Below are 11,639 nucleotides of genomic sequence, written 5' to 3'. Positions count from 1 at the left end.
CATTTGACATCGAAAGCTGTAGTTGATCCTTAGTTTTGTGGGCCGGGGTGTCATCTAAAGCCTTAGTTTTGCACTGTAAAAGAAAACCAATTCTGAAAGAACTTAGGTCAGCTACTGCAGAGCAGCTTCATTCAACCTTGGCTAGATTAGTGCAATATTGCCGGAGCAGAGTCCTCAGCAGAGTCCCAGAGGTTGATGATGGGTGCCTCTATCCTTCTCTAACTCCAAGAATTCTCAAGATCTCCGCTTCATGTAAAAAGCGCAGTAATCAAACACGACTCAGTAACTTGCTGGCTCGGGAGTCTGGCATAAGCAAAACTTGAGTGATATAGTGAATCAATATGCAACTCGGTTAGTCTGGTCAGGGAACCTGGTTGATTAAACTCTAAAAAAATCTCAAATTTTTTTACCCGAAATGACTTCATTTCATGTTTTTTTTTTATCCACTTAATTAGCTTTGAATCGAGTCAAAACTACCATGCTAGAAGGCCCTCATGATAAATATTTCAAGATTTGTAAATTCAATTACTGAGCATGCAATTAGAAATTGGAAAAGAGTCTTAAAACAAGAATTAGAGCAGCCTTTTTTTATGTAAAAAGATGGGGGGAAGTTGCTGTATATAGTTAAGGGAACTATAGGAATAATTTTTTGAAATAGTTTTTTATTTAAAAATACATTAGAATGAGTTTTTTATATATATATTTTTTATATTAGTATGTTCAAATTATCAAAAAAAAATACTAAAAAAATAATTTATATTTTTTTCAAGCCAAAAACACGTAAAAAACAAAAGTTGAAGTAGTGTCCAGCATCATTTTCACCCACAACCCAGCTACTTCTTGCGTAGCCAATCGTTGTAAGACAGGTCAACTATCTAGCCAAACAACTCCCATTTCATGACGTCCAATTTCTGGATAGAGTAGGGTTAATCTGATCCTTTTTTCCGACCCAAGGATTGCTTTCGGTGCCTAATACCTAAGCAGGAATTGATTTAACTAGGACAAGGACGAACCTGATCAAACCCAAAGTCAAAACTCCTCTTAAAATCTTCCTGATATCTCTTGCCGAATCCAGGGCAGAGCCGGACCGGCTTTAATTTAATGCTATGGTGATAACAGTTCTCCTCCAGTGACCATGTATGATCATAGAGGGTGAATAAATTAATCAGATTATTCAAAATATTTATTAATTTAGTTTGGTTCAATTCAATTTTAGTTTATATTCGAGAAACCCAAAAAAAATCTCCAAAAGATTCATTAGATCAAAACCTATAAAAAAAATTCAAATAAAACTTACAAATATAGATTTAAACCGATAAGTTTTGTTTGACCATCCGAGTAAGTTCCATTCAAGGTGTTTTTTTCAAAAAAAATCAATTCAATTAATTGAACCGATACCATGTACCCCTCCTTCCTGCACCATTTAAGGGCATGAAAAGGTTGGGAAGACGATGGCCATTAAAGTTCCACCACTAACCTCTAACGAACAATGTGGGGGCGTAGCATGCATTATGTGGTCCATTATTCTAATATTTGGAGCACCAGTTTCCACAGTTTTGATTTATGAAAATGTCATTTTCATGGATCTTCCTAGCAACTTCCTACTTCCTAATCTCTAGTTAAAGAGCCCTCTCAATTCAATTAAAGAATCATAAAACTTATTCAGACCACCAGAAAGGTTTATTCAAACTTCCGATTCAAGGCAGTCCAATTTCTAGAGTACGTCTCCCGGCACTGTATCAAAAATATGTTTAGTTTAAAAAAACATTAAATTAATATTTTCTTTTAGTTTTTTTCTAATTATTTAGATGTTTATATATATTATTTGAATATATTTTTAATTTAAAATTATTTTTAAAAAGTACCTTCCACAGTACCAAAAGCACACTCAATCTTAATTTATATATACTTCTTTATCACCAGAACATTATTGCTCCACAATTCTTTATATAAGCAATTGAGCATGCATCTGTGTGTCACAGCTTATGGAGAAGGCCATGACATATAATTTTTATATATAATGTCCTTTTCAGCATGAACTCACCTTATTATTAATAATTTTCATGCGAAATATACCAAATCTACTATTTACAAATTATTTTTTCAGCAAAAGTGAACCATTTAATCAGAAGTAAATGTATTTTGAATTAACAAAAAAAAAAAAAAGAGGCCATCACATGCCAAAATGTCTTATAATTAATCGAAATATTGATAAATGAATGTCTAACTTTGTCTTTATCTACGTGGAAATGAAACAATAAAGATTAGCAAACTCTCGTCTTTCCAAATTTTAATCCAAGAAGAGAGGCATTGTGCCTAAAAAAAAATATGAATTGTAATATTTAATCTTACCCTTTTTCATGATCATCATCATCATCATCATCGATCTTTAATTCCCTCTTGTCATCATCCTTGACTCCATATTCACAAAACCAAAAATATTTATATTGTAAGGATATTAGACTTATTTGCGCCAAATACCATTTCCTGTCCATCCAATTCGTAGTGGAAAATCGGCGAAGCAAATGGATTTAGCTCTCCGAAAATATTAATATCATCGCCATCAGGGTAACCACTAGAGTCTTGGCAATCGAAGAAAGTTTGGATGTCATCCGGGAAGCTCCGGCGTGGCGGATCACGTTCCGATTCTGGTGGCGTCAAGGGGGGCGGCGTCAAGGGGCAATCGGAAGCCGATGTTCTTTCCAATATTTCCTTGAACTTGGAGGATTGCAACAAGAGCCCTAATGCTGATGATGCCGAGCCGCCTGTGCCACCAGACCGAGCTGGATCAGTCAACTCTTCCATCTCATTAACACTCGAACTCTGTTGGTGGGGCATGAAATCCAATTCAATCTTTTGGTCGAGGTTTTGAATCGGATTAGCATCACCATTAGGGTTTTGTTGATGATTGTTAACATTATTTTGGCTACTGGGACGTAGCCATTTGATGTAACGGCTTAGGTCAAAGTTTGTAACAGCATTAATTCCACGGTACTCTATAGCTGCCATATCATATGCTGTTGCTGCTTCTTCTTGAGTGGCTGAAAAGAGAACGCCCATGAATAACTTTTGAGGTAGCATGGTCATCAAAAAGAATGTGTATGATCTGCAGGACAATATAAATATGCATGCATATTTTGGTGGGGAGGCTTTGAAATTTAAGTTGCTGGCCTGGGTAGGTGAGCTTTGGTTCATCTATCTCCCACCCAACAAGATTTGAAAGCACAATCCGATCCCCACCCCTCTATTTAATTTAAAATCAAATTCATTAATTATATTCATCACCAACTATTACTAACAGGAAGGAATATTCTATAGATATTTAAACTGTATTCCTATTGACGTGTAAATTACTGACTAGAATTACAAATCAGTCAAATATCTTATCAAAAAATGCTGAGAGATATTTGTTTGCACGGTATAATTACACCATGGGGTAACCTTATTTACTTGGAGTTATTGTGTAAACTATGATGGTGAAGTGACGTTGGTGCAATAGTATCATGACTCATAAAGAATAATCTAAGTGGATTTGGGCATGAAGACATGCACTAAAGTCAATTGTCTGAATAAAACTTGTTTGATGTTTAAGTGAAAAGGATATGTCGGCATTGAGTTTTTAATCTAGCCCTTGACTTTCCACTTTCATGATAAATTAATTAGAGGTTTTCTTTTTGTTTTTAATACTATGGTGAGAGTTTTAGATTTTGCAAGGATCGTGAATTTAATTCTTTGCATACTTATTCAGTAATAGCAACCTTAATTATGTCTTCTAGTTGGGTATTAAGGATATATAAAATTAAGTGGAGAAATTAAAGAAGGCTCGTGCCATATGTATATATTCTTAAACATTAATTTCCTTTAGGATTAAATAGTTGAAAAGAAATAAAGAAATAAATACCGTATGTTCCGAGGTAGAGGTATTTGTTGCCGAAAACTCTGCCAATTCGAGCTTCCCATCTTCCATTATGATGGTGTCTGCATACCGATTTAGGATTTTGAATATGAAATATGTCACCATCCGTACACGAAAGCATGGATTTAAACATTGATTTAATTAAAGCATGAAAATATTCATACATGTCGTTTTGATTTATTATATTCTTTTACTATATATTATTTTGATTGATCCATTATGTCCCTTCTTATAGTTTTTTTTTTGTTTTTTAAGACTAGCACACCATCATAATTAAAGTTGGGCATGTGATAATTTTTTTTGATAATCCGGGGTGTTTAAATTTGTTTATATACATTATAACTAATTTTAAACTTATTGAATACTTTATAAGCCTAATAGACAAACCTAATAAACAAATAAAATATAATTAAGATGATAGGCATTCACATAAAAAAATTAAACTCATGTATAAAAAATAAAAACGAGTTTCTTTCCTCACTTGGGTCATGTGACAATATTCATTATTTAGATTGTCATGTTAAAATCTAAATTTGAGGAATTATATGTTTTTTTCATTTGACAGTAAAATAAAAAATAAAAAAATAAATTAAATTAAATTAAAAATTCTGATTAAGATTTAGAGCTTTCATTTAGGAAATAAAATAAAATTCAAATTTAGGACTTGTCGTTTTTTTTACAATAAAATAAAAAGGTATTTTTTTTATTTGATAGTAAAATAATATATAAAAAAATCAAATTCAAAATTTGCAATGTGGCGATATGAATAAACACCACGTGTCCAACATAAACAAGTCCTAATTAAAAATAATAAATCAAAATAACGTATAGTCAAGGGATCGATACAGTGAATCAAAACGGTAAAGTACAAGAATATTTTCATATTTTAACTCTTTAAACACCAACCAATTCGATTTTCTTTTTTTTACCATGACAATAGGCTAATATATTAAATTATTTACCTAACTAAAAAAAACTCCTGGGGTAGTGAAATTGTATGCCCGTCAACTATAAATACGGTATGTTCATCAATTTCAATTCTTGAAAAATTACGTTTCTTTTTTTTCTTTTTTTCTTTTTCGTTTGGTAAGGATCTTATCTAATTAGTTGAGAATATCAAGCATTAACTTATTGCTATAGAAGATGTGAGATTGATTTTATGCAAGCTCCAACGTATATATAGAGGTAAAGGAGGCCAATAAAGAAAAGAAAAAAGAAAAAGAAAAATAGAGACAACTCTCATATTTTAACCTTCAAAAAATCATAAATATTTATCTAACAAATTAAATTTTGTTGTTATAAATTCGTAGTAGAGTAGCTAGTTAATATTTATTAGAGAATAATATAAATTATATTTTTAAATTTTATCATACCAAGCAACACTTATAAATTATATTTTTTTCTATAAAAAAAAACAAATGTATACTTCTTAAGATATAAATAAGAAAGAGCACACAAATTTCTGTATGTAAATTACCTGGCCACGCCTCTATATTTGGACACCCCGCGTGAAAATCCACTACTTTTTCTGTAAATTCCATCAATTATAAAACATGAACACGGAATTAATAATTAAAAAGAATCTATAAGATAAGCAATGTGGTTGTAAATAAATATCCAAAAAACAATCTTTTATTTTTTATTTTAAATGAGAAAATTCGTTTAGTATTTACCTCCTCAACGATCCAATATATTCTTCTTTTGACTGACTCTCCATCTCTTTGAGCTCTTCTTTGTAAGTTGACCACTGAAATTAATTTGTGTCTTTAATTAGATATTACAAGCAAAACAAAGTTTTAAAAAAAAAAGTAACAGAAAGGTAAAAACTAAAAGACAATGAAATAAAAAAATTTCAAGAACAAAATAACTTTGAGTCGTGAAAATGTACAGGGAAATTGAGGATGGTATCCTGTCCCCAGTACTTTAATGCTGCCAAGTCATAGGCATGTGCAGCAGCTTCTTCGTCATCATAGGCCCCTAATGAGAAAATCCAATTATATCAAATGAAAAATATGATTTTCCACTTTTATTTAGATGTAATGGTTAGGAAAATTGCAGGATAAGAAAAATATCTGATATATATTACAGTACAGCAAAGAGGATTCTGTATACGCACCTAGATACACTGTATACAGTTGAATTCCACCAGCATCACACCATTGAAGTCAAAGCGAAGAACAGTACCAACAATATGAAATGTGAAGTCAGAAAAGACAGTGAAAGGTTTGGAGAGAAAGATGAAATGGGACTGACAAGATGAAGAGGAAGAACCTTGTCTGCCTTTCTTGTTCTGTGATTCATTCCAGCTGTTCTTATCCCACAAATGAGCCTCATAACGTCCGGTCCATCGATGCCTGAACAATACATGTACAGAAATGAATCCAGAGAATAAGAAATCCCCGAGTAAAAAGAAGATGGATCAAAGAATGTGATTATATAACCTCGTAACGCCTCTGTAGATGGAGCTACGTTGAGGAGGAGAGTCTCGTGGAACAGTTTTTCGTGTCCGCTTCACCTTGTTTGTAGGATTTGTGCTAGTGTTTGCAGTGTCCTTCAGGCTTTGCTTTGATGTTTTTCCCATTTAACTTCGCCAAGAGAAGCGCACAAACACAGACACAAGCAAGGAAAAAGATAGTGCAGAGAGGTAGATGCTGAGAGAGGGGATAATGACTAGCTAGGTCATCCACAGACACAAGCAAGGAAAAAGATAGTGCAGAGAGGTAGATGCTGAGAGAGAGGATAATGACTAGCTAGGTCATCCAATGAGAAGGGAAGATTTTAGAAGAAATGAGAGGGTAGATGTGGAGGGGAGGTGGGGGTTCTTTAATGGGATGGCAAAATAGAGAGGGAAGCCGGCAGCTGGAGACGATGTTTTCTTGTGGCCGTCTACAAGCGGCTTTGGGTGCAGCCTCTTACCCTCTTGTCTTTGCTTACGAGTGCTTTGTGTGTGTTATGTGGGAGAGATTTTGTGACGACTTTTTTCTCCTTTGTTTTGTTGCCCTAATGAATCAAGAAATTATGCTGTAAATAGAAATGTGATACTTGGCTTAGGCAGCCTTAATTTGGGAGCAACCTCCCATTTATTCTCCAGATTAGGTGCTAAGTTTTTTTTTTTTTTTTTTGCTCTTTCTCCTAATTATCCATCGAAGAAGTTTGCTTAGGTTAGGTTCTTAGGTTTTTTTTTTTTTTTTTGCTCGTTCTCCTAATTATCCATCGAAGAAGTTTGCTTCTTCTCTTCGGCCATGTGGAGAGGGTACGGGTTGGTTTGATTCAATGGTGGGCTTCTGCTTTGATAAATCTTGGGTTGACCTTTTTGACACTCTAGAGCTTAGGCCAGCGTGAGGTGTTGCATTTATGGATCATACTGCCTGGTTTAATTAATGTTGCTATATAGCTTTTAATTTTCTCAAAAAGTCGCTAGCTTTTTTCTTCTTTTATTTTTTTTTTTTAAAAAGATAAGATGGATGTTGCTCTTTAATATTTGCATAATTCATGTTAGAATTACGAGAGGTCGTTTAGTGCTGATCAAACGTAAAATCTCATGTTTATAAGGTCTTACATCCAACTAGATTGGCCTGAGCAAAGATTTTCTAAGGATGATGAAATGACAGTGGCGTTTTTATTTAATAAGCAAGTAAAATATGAGATTAGAGTCATTAACTTGAATTATTTTATAATATATATATATATGTATATATATATATGTATATAATGTGATTAACTTAAAAAATAGAAACTTATTGATATTACAAAAAGATAACATTTTTATTATTTGATAATAAAATAAAAATTATATAAAATCATGATAATTTCATAAAAAATAAAATAAAACATTAAAATTTAATTTTTAATAAATTAAATAAAAAAAATTACCCAAATCCTCTCGAATTATCCTATCAGTCTTGTATTACCATGCTTAGATCACCCATCAAATCTCGGGGTCAGGCTATGAAACGGCCGTGTTTTATAGTATAGCATGAGTACTTGAATTTGAAAATCTAAGTCAGGCAGTCACCGGTTAATATCATCATGCGGATTACAAATGCAATTATTTTCCAATAATTTATACTTTTGGGCGAGACTAAAGGAAGTGTAGAACTTTCCAACCACTCTCATTATAGAAATAAGGTGGTTAACCAAAACCCAAATAAAACGTTATCAAGAGGAGTTCCTTAGGATGAAGATCATAGCCCAAGTTTGCATTTGACTTTTGAATTTTGAATTTTGAAGATTGCATGTTTAAACCTTAACTAGGAAGATTAGATGCAGGATTTTAGGAAAGACTCCTAATTAATCTATTATTATGCTATAATCCATTAAAAACCAGTCATGGCAGCATCAATTTGAACTTGAGCACGCTACTGCTCGTTCTCCCTGAAGTAGATCACCGGTTTAGGTATTTAATGGGATATTAATATCTCGTTTATTTTTGTATTTTAAATATATTTTTTAAAATTAAATTAAATTTTTAAATATTTTTTATGTGTTTTCATATTATTTTGATATATTAATGTTAAAAATAATTTTTTAAAAATTAAAACTTTAAAAATATGTTAAAAATAATTTTGTAAAAATTAAAAAAATATTTTAAGAAGTTAATACTACCCAACTATACTCTGGATGATGTAATGCATCGGGCTGTATTAAATTCTGTGAAGTGTATGCACAGGAAAGGTGGATACGGTGGAGCCATTGATGGAACATGTAGGTTCTTTGTCATATATGCAAACCATACCCAAAACAAAAATGGGAATCAACACACAAAGGGCAAGCTGCGATGGAGCATGGCATGGAGAGCTTGGTGTTCTTCTTCTACGTTGCTTGCCATTTCAGGACTCATGGCCAATGGCTACTAGTCTCTACTGAATAAATTAAGCGTTTTGCTTTGGTGCTGTTATTGTCGGCTTCTTTAATTTGGACACTATAGAAAAACTTGATCGATTAATTTTAAATTTAACACTTCTTATCTGTTCAATTTTATTTATTTTAACTGCTAGATATCATATAAAAATCATATGTTTTGCTAGAAAGACCACCTAAAAGTTGATTTTCTTGGCAGAGTTTGGAGTTTTTTTTTGGTGGGGGGAGGGGAGCGGGGGGGCATTTTTATGTGGAAATGTGTGCTCCTTGCATGCATGTTAAAAAAATAGTATATTGCAAGTAAAGTTCTAACCTAGTGTTGGGAGGAGCTTGTCCTCTTTCTTCGCACCTGAGTTCGAGTCTTATTATGCATGTCTGTCACCCTCGCGGTGCCTTACCTGCTCACTAGCTTGCAGGCTGTTCAGTGAGCTGTGGGGATTAGTCGTGGTGCGTGTTAGCTGGTCCAGACACCCCACGTAAATCAAACAAAAAAAAATAACATATTCACTTGAGGTTGTTGTATAACATGGCAGAGATTTTTTTTTCTTTTTAATCTGAATTTGATTTTTTTATGTTATTTTCATATATTTTACTTATTTATTGAACTTATAAGATATTCAGTAAATCTGAAAATTGATTATAATACATGTAAGCTGGTCCAAACATCCCACATTATAAAAAAAAATAGCTTATAATAAAAAGGCTGGTGATTATAATATCTAATAGTTTAGAGGCTAAATAAAAATTTTAATAATGGTGTTAATACAAGAGCTTATAGATATTATAGATATAGTAAAGTGGTGTTTGTACATGAATTAGCCTAAACAATTACATCGTTTATCTAAGCACAAGAAATAATGAAATATAATTTAGGATTATGGGAGGGCTCATGTTGTTGGATCTTTTGTGGAGGAAATCATATAATAAGCATTTTTCTCAATATTTTTGGCAATTAAAAAGATTTAATTGTGCTATTTATATAAACGTTGTATAAAATTTTAACTGGCCTTTTAAATTAATTGTGCTATACAAATAAATAAAATCATATAAAAAAATCCTACATTTTTCTTCAAGAATCATTATTTTATTATTTGATATTAATGTTTTTGATAAATCATTTTTTTTTAATTTTAAATCCGGGATATAAAAATAGAATTAATTGGAACTTTAAATGCATGCAACAATTGGGCACGAGGTGCTGTCCTTTTAGGTGTGCCATATTTGGCGACGGGTGCTTGATTTCCGGCATCGATCACATTCAAGCCAAATGGAGTGATGATGACTGCTGCCAATTTTAACCGAATTGAATGATTTTACAGACAATCAGGCTGAAAAATTCTAAAATAATGCTCAGATTAGTTTGGTTTCAATTTATAAGTAAAAACCAAACCACAGTTATCATCAACTTTTGAAGAATTCTAGAGCATTTCTGGGTTTAGTTTGGTTTTGATTTACAGCTGAAAAACCGAATGAATCGAAAAAAATGAACACATCAACTTATTTGATTTTAAATCTTGTTTTCTCTGCCTCCACCAGCTATGTCACTCTCCCCGTCACTTCCCGTCGTATCTTTTTCAGTATTTTGTATCTCTTTCTTCTTCTCTTTTCCATCTCCAGCTTCAATTTTGCCCCCAGATCCCACTTACAGAGAACCGTCCAAATCTTGTAATCAAACTTAAATGCGAGCGTGCTGCAGGGGATGTAGATGTTGGTGATGTCAACGCGCCACTAAGGGAGCTTTTGGATTTAGCCGGCAATGGTAAATCCAGATGTTCATGTTCACCCACCCACCACCAATGCAAGTGCAGCAATCGGTTATTATAATGTGGGATTTGGTGATGATGAAGGATTTGACTCTTGAGGGTCTTTTTTTCCTCCATTAAAATGGGATGGTAATGGTTGGTTTGGAAATGGTGGTTCTTGACTTCTCTAGATCTCTTGTTTTTTTTTCTTTGAATGAGTGTGGTTGTTGGAACAAGAACACTAGGTGAAAAAAATATTTTTGAAATTGTAGATGAGCTGTATTTTGAAAAAGATTTTTTTTTTTAGTTTTAAATTATTTTTTTTTTATTTTTTAATTATTTTAACATATTACTATTAAAAATTAATTTTAAAAATAAAAGTATTATTTGGATGTTCTTAAAAAAAAAATTAAAAACAACTTTTATCATATTCCTAAACATATGATAAAAAATATAGAATTGTAAGTTTTATGATTTTTATTTGATATTATGGTAATTTTTGTTTTTTAAATTGATTTTCATTTGAAAAAATATCAATTTGATTTATTTATTTTTAATAGTTTTGATGGGTTGATATTGAAAAAAATATAATAAATTTATTTTGATGTTTTTTCAATTAAAAAATTTATATTGCATTATTATATATATATATATAATTAAATTGAATTTTAATAATAATAATAACAACAACAACAATAAATATTAACATATGTATTATATCTTCTCACACACATACACAGGATATATAAAATTAAATTTTTTATTGTAAATTAACAACATTTTATTTTCTTGCTCATCTCATATGCAAATAAATTAAAATTTTCAAATACATTAAATTAATATTAAAAATATTTCTCTAAAATAAAATTTAATTTCCGTTAATGTAATGCGAAAATTAAAAAAATTGTGATGTTATTGGCAAATCCACAATTTGCTGATGACTTAATTCTTCTTTATATAAAATTTATATAAAATTGAAGGATAGTTTTGATATCTTAATAATAATAACAACAACAATAATAATAATAAAATACTATAATGATAAAATACTATAATGGCAGTAGACTTGTGTTTATGCCAACACATAGCAGTCGCACACGGATCAACCAGGCTTTAATTTT

General features: G+C 31.7%; 1 protein-coding gene across 1 annotated transcript; it reads right to left on the bottom strand.

The window, feature by feature from the left end:
• Positions 1 to 2,178: 2,178 nt before the first annotated feature.
• On the bottom strand, positions 2,179 to 6,600 carry LOC105132673 (AP2-like ethylene-responsive transcription factor At1g16060). Its single transcript, XM_011036292.1, has 8 exons — positions 6,358 to 6,600; positions 6,188 to 6,270; positions 6,033 to 6,041; positions 5,805 to 5,893; positions 5,590 to 5,663; positions 5,394 to 5,444; positions 3,902 to 3,978; positions 2,179 to 3,041 (listed from the first exon to the last, which is right to left on the bottom strand). Exons 1-8 carry the CDS (start codon positions 6,495 to 6,497, stop codon positions 2,443 to 2,445), a joined length of 1,122 nt encoding a protein of 373 aa, XP_011034594.1. The 5' UTR covers positions 6,498 to 6,600; the 3' UTR covers positions 2,179 to 2,442.
• Positions 6,601 to 11,639: the final 5,039 nt, after the last annotated feature.

Source organism: Populus euphratica, unplaced genomic scaffold (genome assembly GCF_000495115.2).
Source record: "Populus euphratica unplaced genomic scaffold, PopEup_1.0 scaffold87.1, whole genome shotgun sequence".
NCBI classification, from domain to species: Eukaryota; Viridiplantae; Streptophyta; class Magnoliopsida; order Malpighiales; family Salicaceae; genus Populus; species Populus euphratica.
This window is presented reverse-complemented; position numbering and strand designations above follow the sequence as displayed.

Bases quoted from the DNA above. Each gene is read 5' to 3' on its own strand.
- LOC105132673 (XM_011036292.1), bottom strand. From the start codon at position 6,497: ATGGGAAAAACATCAAAGCAAAGCCTGAAGGACACTGCAAACACTAGC. The intron at 6,271-6,357 runs GTTATATAATCA...TGTATTGTTCAG, and splicing joins ATCTACAGAGGCGTTACGAG to GCATCGATGGACCGGACGTT. The intron at 3,979-5,393 runs GTAATTTACATA...ATCGGTATGCAG, and splicing joins AAATATAGAGGCGTGGCCAG to ACACCATCATAATGGAAGAT.